This window comes from Pogona vitticeps, chromosome 3 (assembly GCF_051106095.1).
Source record: "Pogona vitticeps strain Pit_001003342236 chromosome 3, PviZW2.1, whole genome shotgun sequence".
Taxonomy (NCBI): Eukaryota; Metazoa; Chordata; class Lepidosauria; order Squamata; family Agamidae; genus Pogona; species Pogona vitticeps.
In genome coordinates, this window is record NC_135785.1 from 53,916,107 (window position 1) to 53,934,960 (window position 18,854).

At 41.4% G+C, this 18,854-nt stretch overlaps 2 protein-coding genes across 40 annotated transcripts in view; one reads left to right on the top strand and one right to left on the bottom strand.

Annotated features, from left to right (window-relative positions):
• Positions 1-18,854, bottom strand: part of BTRC (beta-transducin repeat containing E3 ubiquitin protein ligase) — a 204,153-nt gene that overhangs the window by 57,199 nt on the left and 128,100 nt on the right. The gene's annotated exons all lie outside the window — the stretch shown is intronic.
• LOC144587889 (uncharacterized) overlaps positions 1-18,854 on the top strand; it is a 54,634-nt gene that overhangs the window by 19,444 nt on the left and 16,336 nt on the right. For 5 of the 29 annotated variants that reach the window (XR_013543090.1, XR_013543097.1, XR_013543096.1 and 2 more), the window contains exons 3-5: positions 5,091-10,784; positions 12,045-12,092; positions 12,497-12,642. The exons of 4 other annotated variants lie outside the window; for them this stretch is intronic. Coding sequence is in view for 1 of the 25 variants with exons in the window: in XM_078389446.1 (XP_078245572.1) it covers positions 10,856-11,084 (229 nt within the window). In the remaining 24 variants the exon portion in view is untranslated. 20 more of the 29 variants (XR_013543094.1, XR_013543100.1, XR_013543107.1 and 17 more) reach the window with 9 other exon arrangements.

The following is an 18,854-nucleotide window of genomic DNA, read 5'->3' on the forward strand; positions in this document are numbered from 1 at the left end:
ATTATATGTTGGTTCCTAGAGATGGGGCTATTCGTATACAAATACCCCCGCACAGGTGAAGATAACAAGGGTCCGGCTGCCTGGGATCAGACTGTCCGCTCACCATTCTGCTGCTGCTGCAGGCTCCACACTCCCTTCCTATAGCTCCAGAGCTTGCAGTGGATTAGCCACTCCTGACAGAAGGTGGGATGACGAGGTCGAAGAGTGGGTAATCCATCGCAAACTACGGAGCAATAGGAAGGGAGCGTGGAGCCTGCAGCAGCAGCAGAACAGTGAGTGGACGGTCTGGCCTCAGGAGGACGGACCCTCGTTATCTCCATCTGAGTGGTGTATTCTTATACACTTGGGCTGGGGTATTTCTATATTAATATGAATAACCCATCTCTAGTGGTTTCCCATCCAAGTACTAAGCCAGTGGTCAGGGAACAGGGGTAAATTATCCCAAATGGGTTATAAATGAAAATCCTGGGGGTAATGAGAACGGTCGCGGCAGGCATTTCACCCCCAGGCATTTTATTTCCAATGATGCTGTGTGTAGGCGGGCATTCTGGCGCAGGGAGAGCGAGCCCTGGCAAGGAACTGCACAGGACACCCGCCTGCCCTCCTTGCCTCCAAAGTTGGGGAGAGGGTGGTGTACCAGGTCAGCTGGACTCTTTTGCCTGGCAGAGCCCTGGCCGGGGCTCTCCTTCCTGCCCACGCCCACCCACCTGGTGCACTGGCAAGGAGGGCCTCTTCCCACCCTGCCTCACCTGAGTTCATGGCTAGTGGACCTGCCAGCCCTGTGGCGCCCGCCTCCCTTTGCCAAGGACGTGCTTTTCCAGTGCTGTGGTGGCTCCAGACTGGCTGCCCGGGTGGTGGCCGCAGGTCCTGGGCGAGTGCAGAGGCAGAGGTGGTGGCCGTGGACGGCGAGAGCCGGGGGGGGGGTAATGTTGACGTATATACATTTTTTGGGTGGGGGTAAAAGGTAAAAAAGTTCCCTGACCCCTGTACTAAGCAGATGCAACAATAATTAGCTTCTGAATAAAATGATTCAGTTCTATGTGTTGAGGATCATACGCTCCTGTCACTAGAAGACCTTTAAAAACTACTCTCAGCCCAGTCTGCTCCTAGAATTTTTTGAGCAGAACATCAAATAAGCTAACAGTGGTCACTTAGATGAGAAGCAACATACAGTGTGACGGATCACAGCAAACAAATTGCTAGTAGATAGGGAATTGTAGCAAAGATCCATAGTAACAATCCTGAAACTCCTGCATTGGGGTAGAATACTATTTTCCCCTAGGAAAGGATGGCTCCTGCTCACTTACAAAGGAGAAAATGAACAGGCCAACAGATACACTGCTGTGGTGACCATTAAACAATATGACTCCAGCATCTGGAATTGGAGAGCAAGTTTTGATCACTTTTCATGTGTGTATAAAACTCTGATTTATTTTGCTTAATCCAATTCAATGGGAGCTATTGAGAATCTGCAAACTCCTTGCTGAACCTGCAGATTCTTTCCTAAGGAAGGAAGCAATTTATGAGAATATGATTTAAATTCTTTAATTTTAAATGAATAAAAAGAGAACACAGACATATAAATTATGTTTCCAATTTTCTAATTTATATGTTTCTTCAGCAAGAAGGCAATCATCTCCTGGAGCACAAATTTGACATGCTTGTAAAACTCACCAATATTCCAACAGTACAATTCCCCTTCACATCACCCAAGAATTCTCAGTGTTTCCAACTGTAATCTAAACCAGAAAAGAATTATCTCTTCCCTCTTGCCAATCCCCTTCACTTACTGCCCTGCAGCAGAAAAGGAGGGAAGTCATTCTCATTCCATCTTCCCCCCAGCATTTGAAATACTGCCATAACGCCATTGCTTTAGAAGTATTTCAGCTGCTTTAGTAACATTTTGAAACATGTTCTTTCAAAGCAGTATCAGCAGCAGCTACACCAAAATACACAGCCTCATTATGTTCTGACTGGATAGGATCCAGATTCAACTAACTAACTAACTAACTAACTAACTAACTAACTAACTAACTAACTAACTAACTAACTAACTAACTAACTAACTAACTAACTAACTAACTAACTAACTAACTAACTAACTAACTAACTAACTAACTAACTAACTAACTAACTAACTAACTAACTAACTAACTAACTAACTAACTAACTAACTAACTAACTAACTAACTAACTAACTTACTTACTTACTTACTTACTTACTTACTTACTTACTTACTTACTTACTTACTTACTTACTTACTTACTTACTTACTTACTTACTTACTTACTTACTTACTTACTCATTATACTGCTCCATTAAGTGCAATCCACTATTCTGGGCAGTTTACAATGTAATAAAATACAGTAGAACACTACAAGAACAATGAAATTATAAATAAAAGGTCAGAAAAATAAAATAAACAACAAGAGGCCAATTATTCCGGTAACAGGTAGGACATAAGACATGAGATCAGGTAGGGTTGCTATGGAAGGCCTCTCTTAAGAGGTAACATTTTGGTATTTCTTCTAAACGTCATGAACTACACCAACTGCAAATACTGTACAATGAAGCACTGGGCAAACCTTTTCTAAAAATTTAAGCTGCCCAAGAACACGGTCATGCATCCCATATGCTTTTTCCGCCACAGCATTTCTGTCTGCTAAAATTAAAAAATTTGGGATTTATTTGCTATCCTCTATACTCACGTAAGGATACTGAGCAAGACCACTTCACTTGACAGCAAATTTTCCAGACCTTTCATGAAGCAAGAGCTGGATATTTCTGGGCAGGACAGCATCTCTTCATCACAAGGAAAGTGTTTATACTGCTCACTAGACCATTTAAATGTCTCTTGCTTTTACTATATGACGTTTTGAGTTCAGGAGTCATATTTTCAGCCATTTGTTTAAACAGAAAAGCAAGTGTAAATTCCATGGGTATGCTCCAGACTCACTTGTTTCAACAGAAAGAATTTCTCACTGAAGCCAATGAGAAGCAAGAAGTGCTTCACTTGACTGGATCATACTCACTGTTTTATAGTAAACTTTTAAGAGAATATGAACGTTGACTTTAACATATTGCTATTATTCATGTGCAATTGTCATTGGAAACCAGGCAATTTAAAGGAATGCTTAACTTTTCCACCCCAATCTGTTTTCAACAGATAATTTGTATTGTGATTTGTTTTTAAAAAGAATTCTTCCACATCCATATTTAATACATGTCGAAATTTATTCCTTGCTATTTTGCTGTTATGACAGAATCTGGGAAACATTTTTAAATGCAAGCAAAAGAAAGAGAAAATGTTGGGAAGTCTTTCTCCCTCTTCCTGGCTTCTGTTTCTTAACTGTCAGAAGCCAGAGTGACAGTGCATCCCACAGTAGCATTCCTTTTGTATTAGGGGTCAAACATACTTCCCTTTGTTCAGAAGCTTCTGCAGAAAAAAAATTGCGAGGGCCCATGCTACACTATTTTCACAACTTGTCTTTTAAGAATTTTTATAAAATGTAATATTACAGGAAGTAGTTGTCTCTTACCTTTCTGTTATATACAACAAAGCCTGAACAGTTTTGATTCTGACTTGGGAAGGCTTAGTGAGGTAGAGTTTGACAGCAATTAGCACTGTAATCTGGACACGCTACACCAGGGGTCTCAAACTCAGTTTACCTGGGGGCCGCTGGAGGCAGAGTCTGGGTGAGGCTGGACTGCATCAGGTTTTCCACTAAACCCCTGTGGGAGAAGACTGCTGGGCAGGGAGAGCGCTCCCCTTCTGGACACGTGGGCACTTCAGGGGGGGCAGGTGGGACCCAGTCCCTAAGAGGTGGGGAGGAAGCCCCGCACTTGCCAGTTCGGTGCCGCCGCCGCCGCTCCCGCTCCTTAAAGTTTCATATTAAGGGGGGGCACAAACTATCCTCCCCCAGGCTGCAATTGGGCCCTGGGCCGCAAGTTTGAGACCCCTGCGCTACACCATGTGAATTAGATTCAGCTTCGTAGCTCCCTACCTTAAAATGTGTAGGATGAAAATATACTCTCAAGTTTCTATTTCACTGAATGAACCTATTTTAGTAACATGTCAGCTGAAGAATCAAAGTATAGTAAAAACATTTCCTCTTCAGAACGTTCTGTCAATTTCCTTTTATTTCAAAAGCTCTGCTTGGAAACTACCAATTTCTATCAGCCTCCTTCTATTATTCCAGTTTGGACAAATTCATTCCAGGAGGTAAACTGATGCAGGACCTATTCAACTAATGCTGAATCATTCTTTCCACCCTGCAAGATCATGAAAACATCTAAAAATCCTGAGCAGCTTAAAAGTAAATCATCCCAGAGTGTCATAACAATCCTTATGAATGAATGCCAAGGATTTCATTACTATTTACACCTAGTTATTTCACATCCACATGCTTTTTCTAATTGTGCAATAAGCAAATTCACAAAACATGCACCTCAATGGAAGAGCATACATGAGTAAAATTCTAGTTGCTTTAAGCCACAGAGATAGTTTACACAGCTAAAAAAACCTGGACAAACGGAAAGCTTAGGCACTAATGTAAATATATTTTTTAAAATTTTAAAGTGTTATTTTTGAGAGAAAATATGCACAATACCAACTCACTCTTTTTGTTCAGACTACTGACTTTTGCAAAATTTTAATAAATTAGTAGGGTAATTTCTCATTCAACTTATTTTACAACAGTTTCCTTTCCTTACCCCATCCCTAAAACACAAACCTTGCATTTCACTCAAATGGAAAGAGAAGCAGGTTATACTACATTCAGCATTCAAGGCACAGCTTCCCTATGCACAGGATGAGCATCTTGGATAATGCTATTTATTTAGAGTGCAAGGCTATAATGTCTGTTCAGAACTGAAGCCCACTAGCTAGAATGGTTTAGGTTTGTGTTTAGGTTTATAATTTTATTCTCTATTCTCTTGTAAGCTAAAGCTTCAAGTCAGAATGTCTAAATGTCTAAAAAGAAACTGTTTTTAATATCTTGATACAGAAAAGTGGAGGGGAAATGTTCCAGCCCTAGCAGTTGGCCTTACCTCTTTTCCTCATGCCTATATCCATTTTTTTCCTGTGCAGACAGAGGCATTGGATTCCACATTATTCTTTGCACATAGCAAGTTCCTTTGTCTGCCCTTGCCATCCAACTGGACAATGACTGAGGATGACAGGTAATAAAGGGAATCCCACTAACAAAAGTGAGGAGAAACCTAGCAACTCTCTAACCCCCTAGTTATCTCCAATCATTCATCAATTCCCTCCTCACTAACTCACTTGCCTTCTTACCAGAGAGGAAAAATGAAGCAGATTTCTCAACCTTCATCCTTCCCATTGAGAAGGGGAAGAATGCACCCCTCCCAGTGTGGAACAATAAGAGCTTTGGAGATGGGGCAGAGTTGCTTCCATAAACTTCACAGGCTATCCTCCTCTTCTCTCTTATAGATAAAAAAAGAGTTGAAAATGAATTAAGTGTATTTGTCCGAGGCCTTTTCTATGAAACTTTTGCTGTGACATATTCAGATAAATATCTCAAAATAAAAGGATGACTAGAAAGACTCATTACATTTGAGACTCAGTAGAATTTATGCAGTTCTACCAAGCGGCCATGAATATGTCTCTTGGGCTGGATGCAGTCTGTATATTACATATGTACCTTAAGATCCAAGAAATCAAAGGAAAATGTAAACCTAGATTAGTAATAATGAATGGCCAACAGGAAAGCACTTTATCTGAGCAGGAGAAAATAAAGAGAAGATGGAAACAATATACTGAAGTGATAAAAGAATAACTCCTTGAAAGAGGAATCCTATGATGAAGATCCTGCAGATTGATTGAGTTCTAGAAAGGAAAGTGAAAGTTGCTCGGAAAGCACTGGGAAGACATAAATCACCAAGGGTAGATGGGATACTGATATAACTGTTTCAAGCCACAGAGACTGGATCTGCCAAAATTCTAACAAGAAATATGCCAATAAATATGGAAAACAAAACAATGGCCCACAGATTGGAAATGCTCGATATATATTCTAATTCTCAAAAAGGGAGATGCCAAGGACCACTGCTTTAATTTCACATGCAACCAAAATGAGGCTCAAGGTGTTGCAACAAAGGCTTTTACCTTATATGGAATACGAAATGTCTGATGTTCCAGATGGATTTTGAAAAGAAAGGGGCACTTGAGATCACAATGCAAATATCTGCTGGCTACTGGAGCATACCAAAGAGATTCAGAAGATCAGTCATAGACTACACCAAAGCTTTTGACTGTGTGTATCACAGAACCAACACTATGTGTTGGTTCTGAATGAAATAGGTGTGCTTCAGCACTTGATTGTCCTAAGGTACAACCTTTATTGTGGAAAAGGAGCTACCCTTGGGCCAGAATATGGAGACACAGAATGGTTTCCTATAGGCAAAGGTGTTAGACAGTGGTGCATTGGATCCCCTTATCTGTTCAATATGTATGCAGAACATATCATATAGAAAGCCAGACTAGATTCAGATGAAAGAGTGAAAATTGGTGAAAGAAACATCAAAAATTTAATAAATTTATTTTGTTTATTTAAACAATTTTAAATCTTCTGCTTAAAAAGGACCCAGAGTACAACAATCCATTTAAAAAAAACCCTTGGCAGCCATTCACTCAGGGAAAGCTTGCCTGAACATAAAGATCTTCGCCTGCTGGAGGAAGGACAATAGAGATGGGGCCAGTCTAGTCTCCTATGCCAGAGTTCCTGCGTCTGGGAGCAGCAAACAAAAAGGCCCTCTCTCATTTACCCATCAAATGCACCTGTAAAGGTGGCAAGATCGAGAGGAAGGCCTGTCCTGATTATCTTAACACTTGAGGTTAACAATGAAAAATTTGAAATGGTTAGAGATTTTGTATATCATTGTTCAATTATCAATCTAAATCGAGTGTGTAGCAAAAAAAAAATTAGAAGAAAACAAAGACTTGGAAGGGCAGTAATGAAACAACTGGAAAAGATCATGAAGGGTAAAGATGTCTCAAAGGAGATGAAGACTAAGATCATCCATACTATAGAATTTCCAATCACCATGTATTGGTGTGAAAGCTGGACAATAAAGAACACTGACATGAAAAAAAATCATTTGAAATGTGGTGCTGGAGGAGAGCTTTGTGGATACCCCAGCCTGCTAAAAGATGAACAAGTGACTCCCAGATAAAATCAAGCTTCAACTATCTCTATAGTAAAAATTGATTAAATTGAGTCCGTCCTACTTTGGGTATATCATAAGAAGATAGGATATTCTGGAAAAGACAATAAGGCTGGGAAAGGTTGAAGGCAACAGGAACAGAGGAGACCAAATATGAGATTGATTCCCTAAAGGAAACCACAGGCTTACGTTTAATAGCTAAGCAGAGCTGTTGAGGGCAGGGCATTCTGGAGATTGCTCATTCATGAAGTCGCCATAAGTGGGATTGACTTGATGGCAAATAACAATAATAACCTGAAGGACATAACAAAGCACTTTCCTCAGAGCTTTAGAATTATCATATTTAGAAATGAATTTGCATTGTATTCTGTTGGCAGCATGTAGTATAAGAATGGTAGAGAGTTTCTTCACTGAATGGGTCTGCCTAAAACAGAAGAACAGTGCCTCTCCCACACTGCTAAACAGTAAACAGCAACTGGGAGAGGAGATGAAAAATGTTCTTTTAAGAGTTACTGCTTTATGTTTGAGACAGACTAGTGAAGTTTACTTGTCTGGAATATGGTGATTCTTAGTGCATAACTTTCCTTTGATATATGTAGTCTCCTATTTGAATTTTAAATGATGGTGAAACTATTGAAATAAAATGTCTGTGATGTTGGGACAGAAGAATTGAACAGACTTTGCCAACATCTAATTTCAAGTGCACCTGCAAAGGCTGAATTGAAATTGAATCATCTTTTAGCAATGAGAAGCATGAAAATGTTTTGGGGGAGCATCACTAGATCAAATGACTTTGCAAAAATCTGGAGAACATGCTAATTTAATTTGTTGAGATTTTCCGTGAATTACCTTTTTAAAAACACACATTGGTTGAAATCCTGTTGCTTAGCATAGTAAGTTGCATTTGAATCAACAGAGCTTATAGGATAAGTTGACTCAGCAAAACCCCATTGATTCACATGCCCTATATTACACTAAACAACAGATTTCAGCCATTATGTGACATAAATTAGATAGGGCTCATGAGCTTAAGTCCATTGTCAAATGTGGACAATGGCTCCTATAAATTTGATTCTCTCCACAGATATAACATCTGCTTCTTGGGACAACTGGTATCACTGTGGAAGCAGGATTTGCTTCTAGAGGTGGAACCTACCTGTCAGAGCATCTCTCCAAAAGATCTGCTGTTCATTGCACCTGGTCCTCCCAGGCCTTGTTGATGCAAAAGAACCGAGGACAATTTCAACAAGGAACTGAATCTTCTCAGTGGTGCCCCTTTCAATCTGGAACAGTCTCCCACTGAAGATGCATCAGGCCCCCTCCCTCCAACTTTCAAGAAATTATTAAAAACAGCACTGTTTAAAGAAGCCTTTAAGGACATTCTTCTTCTTAGGTAGTAGTTATGACTAATGCTTTACTTTTATCACAGAAGACAGATGACATTATTTAATTATTTGGTTATTAGTTTGAGTTGGTTGTTTTCTTGCTTCTCTTTTTGTTTTTGGTGTCTGTAGGGTGATCTGTGAGGGCCTGATTCTGTTTGTATGACTGCACAGAGTAATGAATTTTCACTTTCAACAGGCAAAATACTGCAAGAATTATTTCAGTACCTGCTCTCATTATCCCTATGTAATCATCTAGACAGGTTAAAAGAACAAAAAAGTAAAATCTTTTCAAGGATTCATCTCTCATAATCTTAATTTTATGGTCAACCTACTCTAAATATTCTTCCAGAATTACTGCAGAATTTCAGTAAAACTGAAAGCACGCACATCCCCCAAATCAACAATTTATCAGCTAAAGTGATTTATCAATGTTAACATGCCAATTTTTTTTCCTGTTATATGTGAACAGAAACAAGTTGCTTCCAAGTACAAGTCACAAAACCATAAATGATGTAATCTTAGCAGGAACTAGTTTTGTGTTGTTCATTTAGTAGTGGCAAAAAGAAAGGTTACTTACCTGTAACCATGGTTCTTCAAGTGGATCTCTGTGAATTCACACATTTGAGTTAAATCAGCGCCTGCGCTGGAACTTTGGAACCTTCTAGAGCTTTTCTGAAAAAGATACAAAGTTCAGGTTGCCCCTAGCACGCATGCTCCATTCCCTCCCCGCCTCCAGTTCCATTTATCCGCCATTGCTAGAGCAAGAGCTCATTATAACATAAGCACTGACGGATAGTGGGGAGGCCGGGTGGGAATGTGTGAATTCACAGAGATCCACTTGAAGAACCATGGTTACAGGTAAGTAACCTTTCTTTCTTCATCGTGGTCTCTGTGAATCACACATTTGGGTGACTGACAAGCTAACTTACCGGAAAGAGGGCCGTCACTGCAGGACAGATGACAAGACAGCCCTTCCAAAACTCGTTTCCTTCTTTGCCCAAAGGTCCAGCCTGTAGTGGGTGACAAAAGTGGACAATCTGGACCAAGTAGCTGCCTTGCAGATGTCTGGAATGTCCACACCATGTAGTAGGCCAGTAGATGTAACCATGGACCTGGTGGAATGTCCTTTAAGACCTTCAGGCACATCTTTACTTGCAAGTTGGTAGGGAAGAGTAATAGACTTGCAAGTCGGTAGGGAAGAGTAATAGTGGAGACAAGCCACCGTGACAAGGTAGATGATGCTGGACAACCCTTGTGTGGTCCAAAGAAGCACAGGAAAAGTCTTTCAGATTTCCGAAAGTCCTTTGTCCTGGAAACATAGTATGCTAACGCCCTTCTAACATCCAGGGAATGGAGCATCTTTTCAACGTCAGATGAAGCATCAGAAAACAAGGTAGGTAATGAAATAGGCTGATTGAGGTGAAAGTCTGTAACAACTTTAGGCAGGAATGAAACATCTGGAAACAACATAACTTTGTCCTTATAGAATTGCAGGTAAGGAGGATCATACCTTAGGGCTGCCAACTCACTTGCTCTTCTAGCAGACGTAACTGCAACTAGAAACAGAGTCTTTAGGGAAAGAAACTAAACAACACATGAAGCCATAGGCTCAAAGGGGTGCTTCATGAGTGATTGTAGAATCAATGTAAGGGACCACTGAGTTACTGGGGGCCTTGTAGGAGGACGGATGTTGACTAGTCCTTTTAAGAAGGCTTTCAATGTAGGATGAGAAAAAAGACGTGAAGATTCTGAGTCCCTAGGTTGGAAAGAGACTATTGCGGAAATGTACACTTTGAGGGTCGACAAGGTAAGGCCGAGATCAAAAAGATGTTTGAGATAAAGGAGCAAAGTCTGTAGGGATACAGGAGAAGTCTGGAGATCTCTGGCAGTGGCAAAATGAAGGAAATTATTCCACTTATATTTGTATAAGAGCATAGTAGACGGTTTTTTGGACTTGTCTAACACCTCTTTGATTTCAGGCAGATCCTCCACACAGCCAAATGGAGGGAGTCCAAGTCCAGGTGTAGAACGCTCCCTGAGTCCTGAGTCAGCAGATGTGGCAACTGTGGAAGTCTGAACACCTCGGTGGCCAACTCCTTCAGAGTAGAGAACCATGGTTGACGTGGCCAGTATGGTGCTATGAGAACTGCTGACAACCTGTGCTGTCTGATCCTGACTAGAGATCTTTGGATCAGAGGGATCGGTGGAAACAGGTACAGAAGGTGGTCCTGCCATGGTATCATGAAGGCATCTCCCTGGGAACCCAGGCCCCTGCCTGCTTGAGATGCATACCTTTCGCACTTCCTGTTCATGTGCGAAGCAAAGATGTCGATGGTGGGATGACCCCATCTTCTGCACAGCATCTGGAATACATCGTTGTCCAGTTCCCACTCGTGTGATTGTCCCTTCCGGCGACTCAGCTCGTCTGCCAGTTGGTTCTCTGATGTGGATATGTGGATTGCTACTGGATAGATGTGATGGTGGCAACACCACTCCCACAGGTGCACCGCAAGGTAGAGAAGGGACAAGGACCTCGTCCCGCCTTGTTTGTTGATGTAGTACAAGGTCGTGGTGTTGTCTGTTACAACTTGCACACCACGACCCTGTATCAGTGGCAGGAAGGCTCTGAACGACTTGATCACTGCTAGCATCCCCAGATGGTTGATGTGGAGTCCTCTTTGGCGATGTGACCAGAGGGCATGTATGGTATGACCGTTGCAGTGAGCTCCCCAGCTTGTGGGGCTTGCATCTGTTGTTACTTGAGCAGAGAGTTGCAGAGGTCGAAATGGGCGGCCCATGAGTAGATGAAGTCAGAAAACCCACCACTGTAGTTGTTTTGCCAGCTCTAGGGTGACTAGGATCTTCCTCGGATCCTCCCACATTGGGTCGAAATGATGGGGAAACCAAGCTTGTAGCGAGCGCATTTTTAGCTTGGCGTGTGGTAAGGATGCTGTAATTGAGGCCATGAGACCCAGCACATGTTGTGTATGATGTGTTGACACCTGGGCATGTGGTTGAAACTTTTGAAGAGTGGTCTGTAGTTTGTAGATGCGCTCTGGAGGAAGGAAGAGTCTTGCCCTTCTGGAGTCCAGTGTTGCTCCTATATAACTCATAACTCAAGAGGGCTGTAGGGTAGATTTGTCAAAATTTATGGTGAGACCTAGACTCTGTAGGGTGTGGAGGGCGAACTTTGTGTCCTGAATGGCTTTCCGTCTGGATGGCGACACTATGAGCCAATCGTCGATGTACGGGAATACTTTGACACCCTGTAGACGTAGAAATGCAGCCCCTGGAGCCATGCACTTTGTAAATGTGTGTGGAGCCGTTGCTAAGCCGAATGGTAAGGCCGCATACTGGTAGACCTTGTTGTTGATTATGAACCGTAGATACTTCCTGTGATGCCGGTGTATGGTGACGTGGAAGTATGCGTCCTTCAGGTCTATAACCACAAACCAATCTCCCTTTTTCAACAGGTGGATGATGGACTCTAGGGTGACCATCTGAAACCGGCATGGCTGAAGGTAAATGTTGAGGTCCCTGAGGTCCAGTATAGGTCTGAGACCTCCATCCTTTTTTGGAACGGTGAAATACCGGGAGTAAAACTCCCTGAGGATGTCCTGACGAGGGACCCACTGTATTGCCTTCTTTTGGAGCAGTGTGAGAACCTCCTCCTCCAGGGTGGGATTGGATGTTGTCATTTGCACATACCCTAGAGGAGGAAGTTCTACCAACTCTAGCTGGTAGCCGAATTTGATGATGTTCAGTACCCAATTGTCCTTTGATATCTTTTGCCAATTGTGGTAAAATGGGGCCAGCCGTGTATGATGGTCCTGAAGCAGAGGGTTGATGCAGTCAAAGGTATTGCTTGGATTTCTTGCTGGGTTGGCGATAAGATTGATGCTTATATGATGTTTGCTGTTTGTAGGGTGGAGCAATAGAAGACTGCTGAGAAAATCTACCTTGAGAGCTCCTGTAAGGCCTATACCCCTGAGAAGCCTGATGTTGATATTGCTGCTGGGGAAGTTGCCTTTGCCATTGTTGTCTTTGAAAATGAGGCTGTTGATGAATGGTGTAAGCTTTAGCGGTTTTCTTCACTTTCTGTTCAGTTGGATATAGCGAGTTTTCAGTTAAGTAATTTTATATTGATCTTGTCAGTACTACTGTGAGGAGCTTGAACATTGTTGGAAGGCATGTAATAGGTTGATAATTATTGTGTTCATTGCCTTTTTGATTATCTTTTATTACCAGAAATGTGCGGCACGTTGTCATCCAGTCTTCAGTTGTAGAATTTTGAAGAAAGTGGTCAGATTGCACTGCTATACATTGATGGAGACTTGTTAGATGCTTTAACAAAAATCTGTGCAGCTTATCTGGACCAGGTGCAGCCTGTTTTTCACATCCTTTACTTGCCTCTTAATCATTTTAGTTGTTCCAGTTATTACAATATCATCGTTGTTGTTGTTATAATAAAATACCGGTCACAGTCAATCAAAATTATTAAAACAGAAATAGGTTTTTTACCAAAAACCTAAGTATCTGTTAAATATCAGCGCAGTATGATCTAATATTGCTGCTTTTTGTAGATCTGAGTGTTATTTCTGAGATCTGCAACCATTTATAATACAGTGTGAAATTTCTTGATATTGTTCCCAAAGCCTGTATGACTATTATTCTTATTTTCATTGCCATACGCTGTCATGTCACTTATCATGAATCACCCAGACTTATTCTAGTATTTTCTGTTGCACATTTCCACTGCTGTCTCCTGTATCTTGGCATTCCATTCCAACATATCTATTTCCTCATACATACTTATTTAAAAATAATTATCTTTCTACTTTCCTAAATCGTTATCTCCTACTCCAACCTCCTACTCTCAGTATATATCAACAATTCTCCTCATTATCTTAATATGCAACATTGTCTTTTCTCTATATATATCTTTTCTCTCAATCCATTACTTCCTTCATGTTTAATCTTTTGAATGGAAAATAATGACATAGGGACCTCACATATAGAAAGTCTTATCTCTGTAGAAGGCGTTATGACCATAAATGGCAAAGCATAATAATATATTTTCCCACTCTTCATTCAAGAGGAACACTGACATTTCTCAGACAGAGAACCAATAGTAATAGCTCCAAGCCTCAACCTGAAATAGCATCCTGCATAAGGACCTACCTGCATGTGTTATTTAAACTATGTCAACCAATTTCCTAGGGACACTTGAACAAGTAAGACTTGAACTCCGAAAGCAAATGACACTATGTGTTTTTCATTGCTGAAGTTCCATGATTCTTCCTGATAGACATGCTACATTCTGACAGCTGCCTTAAAATCAATACCAATATGAAACCAGTGAACAAATTTGTGGAGTTCAAAGAAGCGCCCTAGAGAGGCAGCACTTTAGTAAAGTTACCTTACTTATCACAGCAAGTTCAATATTTAACCAGCAGGGGATTTTCAAACTTTGCTAAGATTTTTCAAACTAATGATTAATTTTTCTGCCATCTATAGACAGAGAGAAAGAGACAGGCACAACAGACTGTGTCAGGATAACCATAATTACATTTTTCTTACTGCCTATATCCCACCTCTTCCAAAATGGAGAAAATACAAGTGACAGAGAAGACCAGTCAAAACCGATCCTTCTATAAGATAATACTCCAGCTAGGAATTACTGCAATTGCATTCCAACACATCTGTACAGCAAGAGATTTGAGAAGGCCATCCTGCCTTACAATTGAGCAAATCAGACCACACTTTGGCTAAGATACAGGACAATTTAGAAAACCAGTTCACAGGCTATGATTAGAAATGGGGGTATTCATATTCATATGCGAATAACCCCGCACAGGTGGCAATAACGAGGGTCCAGCACCATGGGGCTGGATGGTCCACTCACAATTCCGCCACTGTAACGACCTCCATGCTCCTGTCCTATCACTCCAGAGATCATGATTGGCTCGCCACTCCTGGGAGGAGGTGGGACAACAAGCCTCTCTGCGAGGTTGAAGAGTGGCTCACCGATCATGATCTCCAGAGTGATCAGACAGGAGCACAGAGGTTGTGGTAGTGGTGGAATTGTGAGTGGACCATCCGGCCCCATGGGGTTGGACCCTTGTTATCACCACCTGTGTGGGGATATTCGCATTCAAATACCTACATCTCTAGCTATGATCCACTTACTGTGGTTTAATTTTATTTTGTCTGAACATTGTTGTTGTTTAGTTGTTAAGTCGAGTCCGACTCTTCATGACCCCATGGACCAGAGCATGCCAGGCCCCCCTGTCTTCCAATGCCTCCCAGGGTTGAGTCAAATTCATGTTAGTAGCTTTGGTGACTACAGAGGATTGGACTTTGCAGTCCAATCCTCTGGACACTGCTGAGTTTTCCAAACTTGCTGGCATATTGAGTGTAGCACCTTAACAGCATCATCTTTTAAGATTTTAAATAGTTCAACTGGAATGCCATCACCTCCACTGGCCTTGTTGTTAGCCATGCTTTCTAAGGCCCACTTGACTTCACTCTCCAGGATGTCTGGCTTCTCCATCTTTGGCTGCAGAGAATATAATCAATCTGATTTTGCTATTGCCCATCTGGTGATGTACATGTGTACAGTTGCCTCTTGTGTCTGAACATAGCATTCACCTAATCAATATTGAGGAATATGACTTTGAATGGAAGTGACAGTCTTAAATTAACAACCCCAAGAAGCATTCTGGTTGAGTTCCTTGATTTATACATTTTACACAGTTCTGTAAAATGCAAAGTCTCAGAAAGACACACACTGACATTAATTAAGCAACATTTTTATTACCTACTATCGAATTATTCCAAGGAAGGCTTACCTGTCATCTCCACTAAGGAATTACAAGCCTTACTTCAATTATCAATCTAACTTTTTTGTGTTGCGATTGGTAATTGAGATATTTTTCATTTTTATATCTTATAAATTAATGCAATATATGTGTGCTCAGTCCACACACATAGGCAATCAGAAGAATCAACATGAATGTTGAGATCTGATGAATTAACAATTAGGTATTTTAGTCATTAACTAATTTTAAAGATGCTGGCATTGTGAAATAAGGTTTTACTTTAACTTATGATGGGAACATCCTAGGTCAACAGGTATGTTTACATTTTAAACTTTGAAATTTGAACTATGAATCTGTTCTCCAGCACAACTGAAAAATCAGCACTGCAATTTCCCAAAAGATTGACAGTAGACACAAGAGTTATTTGATACTAAATATATGTGGAAAACATGGCTGGAAGCTCAGTGAGTTAGGCACCTGACTGTAGAGGCACAGGTTGGGGGTTTGATGCCCCGCTATGCCTCCTAAGAGAAGACCTAGCCCGTGCAGATGTGATTGAGCTGCACAGCCCCATGGTGCTTCCAGAAGATGGAAAAGGCAAAGCACTTCTGAGTACTCAATATGTACAAAAGCCTGGAAAGGACTGTCATAATTTGGAATCAAGTTGTCAACACATAATTATTAGTTTGTGCAGAATGGTAAGGAAAGGAAAGAAATCCACACAAATTGTGCACTTAAATGAAGTTAGATTTTTTTTAACTATATGAGAACATGAAAACTATGGTATCTATGGTATCCTTTCATCAGTGACTCTGGGCCAGATATGGACATGGGGATGAGCATGGCAGGTGAAAAGAAATTTTATTGCATGAGCAAAAGTCCTCTTGCATAATGACCAGTTATAATACAATTCATTCTGTCAATATACTTCTTATGAAAAATTAAGGGGTAAAGAATAAGAGAGAAAGAAAGAGTGAGAAAAAACAAAAGACAGAATGTGGAAACTTAAAGATGCCCAGATTTATTTCAGTGTACGTTTTTGTGGATCAAAATACACTTCATCAGATACCACTTCTTACTGTAACTAATACAGTATCATTTTAAATTGACCAATTTCAATAATGGTCTGCTGAAACACAGACAATGCATAATACAGATCCATACTCTGCAGATTTCTCAAAATACACTCAAAATGCTCACATAGCCCATTACATTCTGTAATTATAAAATGTTTCTGAACTATCTCCAGTGTACAACTTTAAATGACTGCTGCAATTTTCATGTAATTTAGAAAAATGAAGCCAGGACCAAGGGAATCAACTTCCCAGTCCTTAGATGAGTTTAGATGTTCTTTACCTTTAAGAGTCAAGCTAAACAAGCTGTCATTCACACAATAAACAATTGTGTGAGTGACATTGAAAAAAGTAAATAGGAGGCACAAGGGTACTTGATTTGGAACAGGACTCAGATAGGATAGGGAGGTTTTGATCCTTTGCCCCCCCCCATTCTTGATTAGCAGCTCTCTGAGCCTGTTATAATGACTTGGAAAAATATACGTAAATGCAAATTTGCACTACTGGAAGGCTTCCCCACTCAATGCATATAACAAGTACTGGGTTCTCATCTGGAGTATTCTTCACTGCCACTCTCCACCCTGATGGCACCTGCTTTAAAAGGGTGGGCTAGTGAACACTATTCTACTTTTCAAGGAGTCTGAGAGGGTGTTGTGAAGGAAAAGGAGCTGGAAGTGGTGAGTGAGGACTCCAGGGTCAGTTTCCCTCCTCCACCACATGAAAAGGCTGGATGGGAGATGGCTGTGGCATCCGCCTATCTCATTATTCTGCATGGACTAATGAGAGTGAAGGAGAGGCAGGGTCATGAGATATAAGAGTCTCTGCAGCAGGAGGAGAGGGAGATTGTGAGTTTGAGACTGAGAAGTTTTGGAGTTTGGAATAGAGAGAGAGGGTTGGCAGCTGAGAGTGGATGAAGTAGGATGTTCTGTTAAGAGTTAACGAAGGTGCTTGGGTAACTCAGAGAAGCTATGGACTATGCCATGCAGGGACACCCAAGACAGACAGATCATAGTGGAGAGTTCTGACTAAACGCAATCCACCCGGAGTAGGAATTGGCAAGCCACTCCAGTATCTTTGCCAAGAATACCCCATGAACAGAAACAAAAGGCTAAAAGATATGATGCTGGAAGATGAGCCCCTCAGGTCGGAAGGCATCCAAGATGTTACTGAGGAAGAGCAGAGGACAAGTACAAGTAGTTCCAGAGCTAATGAAGTGGTTGGGCCAAAGCCAGAAGGACGCTCAACTGTGGACGTGCCTGGAAGTGAAAGGAAAGTCCAATACTGCAGACAAAAATAATGCATAGGAACCGGGAATGTAAGGCCTTCCTGTCTTCCACTGCCTCCCGGGTCAAATTCATGTTGGAAGCTTTAATGACACTGTCCAACCATCTCGTTCTCTGTCGTCCCCTTCTCCTCGTGCCCTCACACTTTCCCAACATCAGGGTCTTTTCCAGGGAGTCTTCTCTTTTCATGAGATGGCCAAAGTATTGGAGCCTCAGCTTCAGGATCTGTCCTTCCAGTGAGCACTCAGGCTTGATTTCCTTCAAAATCGATAGGTTTGTTCTCCTTGCAGTCCAGGGGACTCTCAAGAGTCTCCTCCAGCACCACAATTCAAAAGAATAAATTCTTTGGTGGTCAGCCTTCTTTATGGTCCAGCTCTCACTTCCATACATCATGAGTGGAAAAACCACAGCTTTGACTATGTGGACCTTTGTCGGCAAGGTAATGTCTCTGCTTTTTTAAGATGCTGTCTAGGTTTGTCATCGCTTTCGTCCCAAGAAGCAGGCGTCTTTAAATTTCGTGGCTGCTGTCTCCATCTGCAGTGATCATGGAGCCCAGGAAAATAAAATCTGTCACTTCCTCCATGTCTTCCCCTTCTATTTCCCAGGAGGTGATGGGACCAGTGGCCATGATCTTAGTTTTTTTGATGTTGAGTTTCAGACTGTTTTTTGCACTCTCCTCTTTCACTCTCATTACAAGGTTCTTTAATTCCTCCTCACTTTCTGCCATCAATGTGGTATCATCTGCATATCTGAGACTGTTGATATTTCTTCCGGCAATCTTAATTCCTGTTTGGGATTCATCCAGTTCAGCCTTCTGCATGATGTATTCTGCATACAAATTAAATAAGCTGGGGGACAATATACAGCCTTGTCGTACTCCTTTCCCAATTTTGAACCAATCCGTTGTTCCATGTCCAGTTCTAACTGTTGCTTCCTGTCCCACATATAGGTTTCTCAGGAGGTAGATAAGGTGGTTAGGCACTCCCATTTCTTTAAGAACTTGCCATAGTTTGTTGTGGTCCACACAATCAAAGGCTTTTGCATAGTCAATGAAGCAGAAGTAGATATCTTTCTGGAACTCTCTGGCTGTCTCCATAATCCAGCGC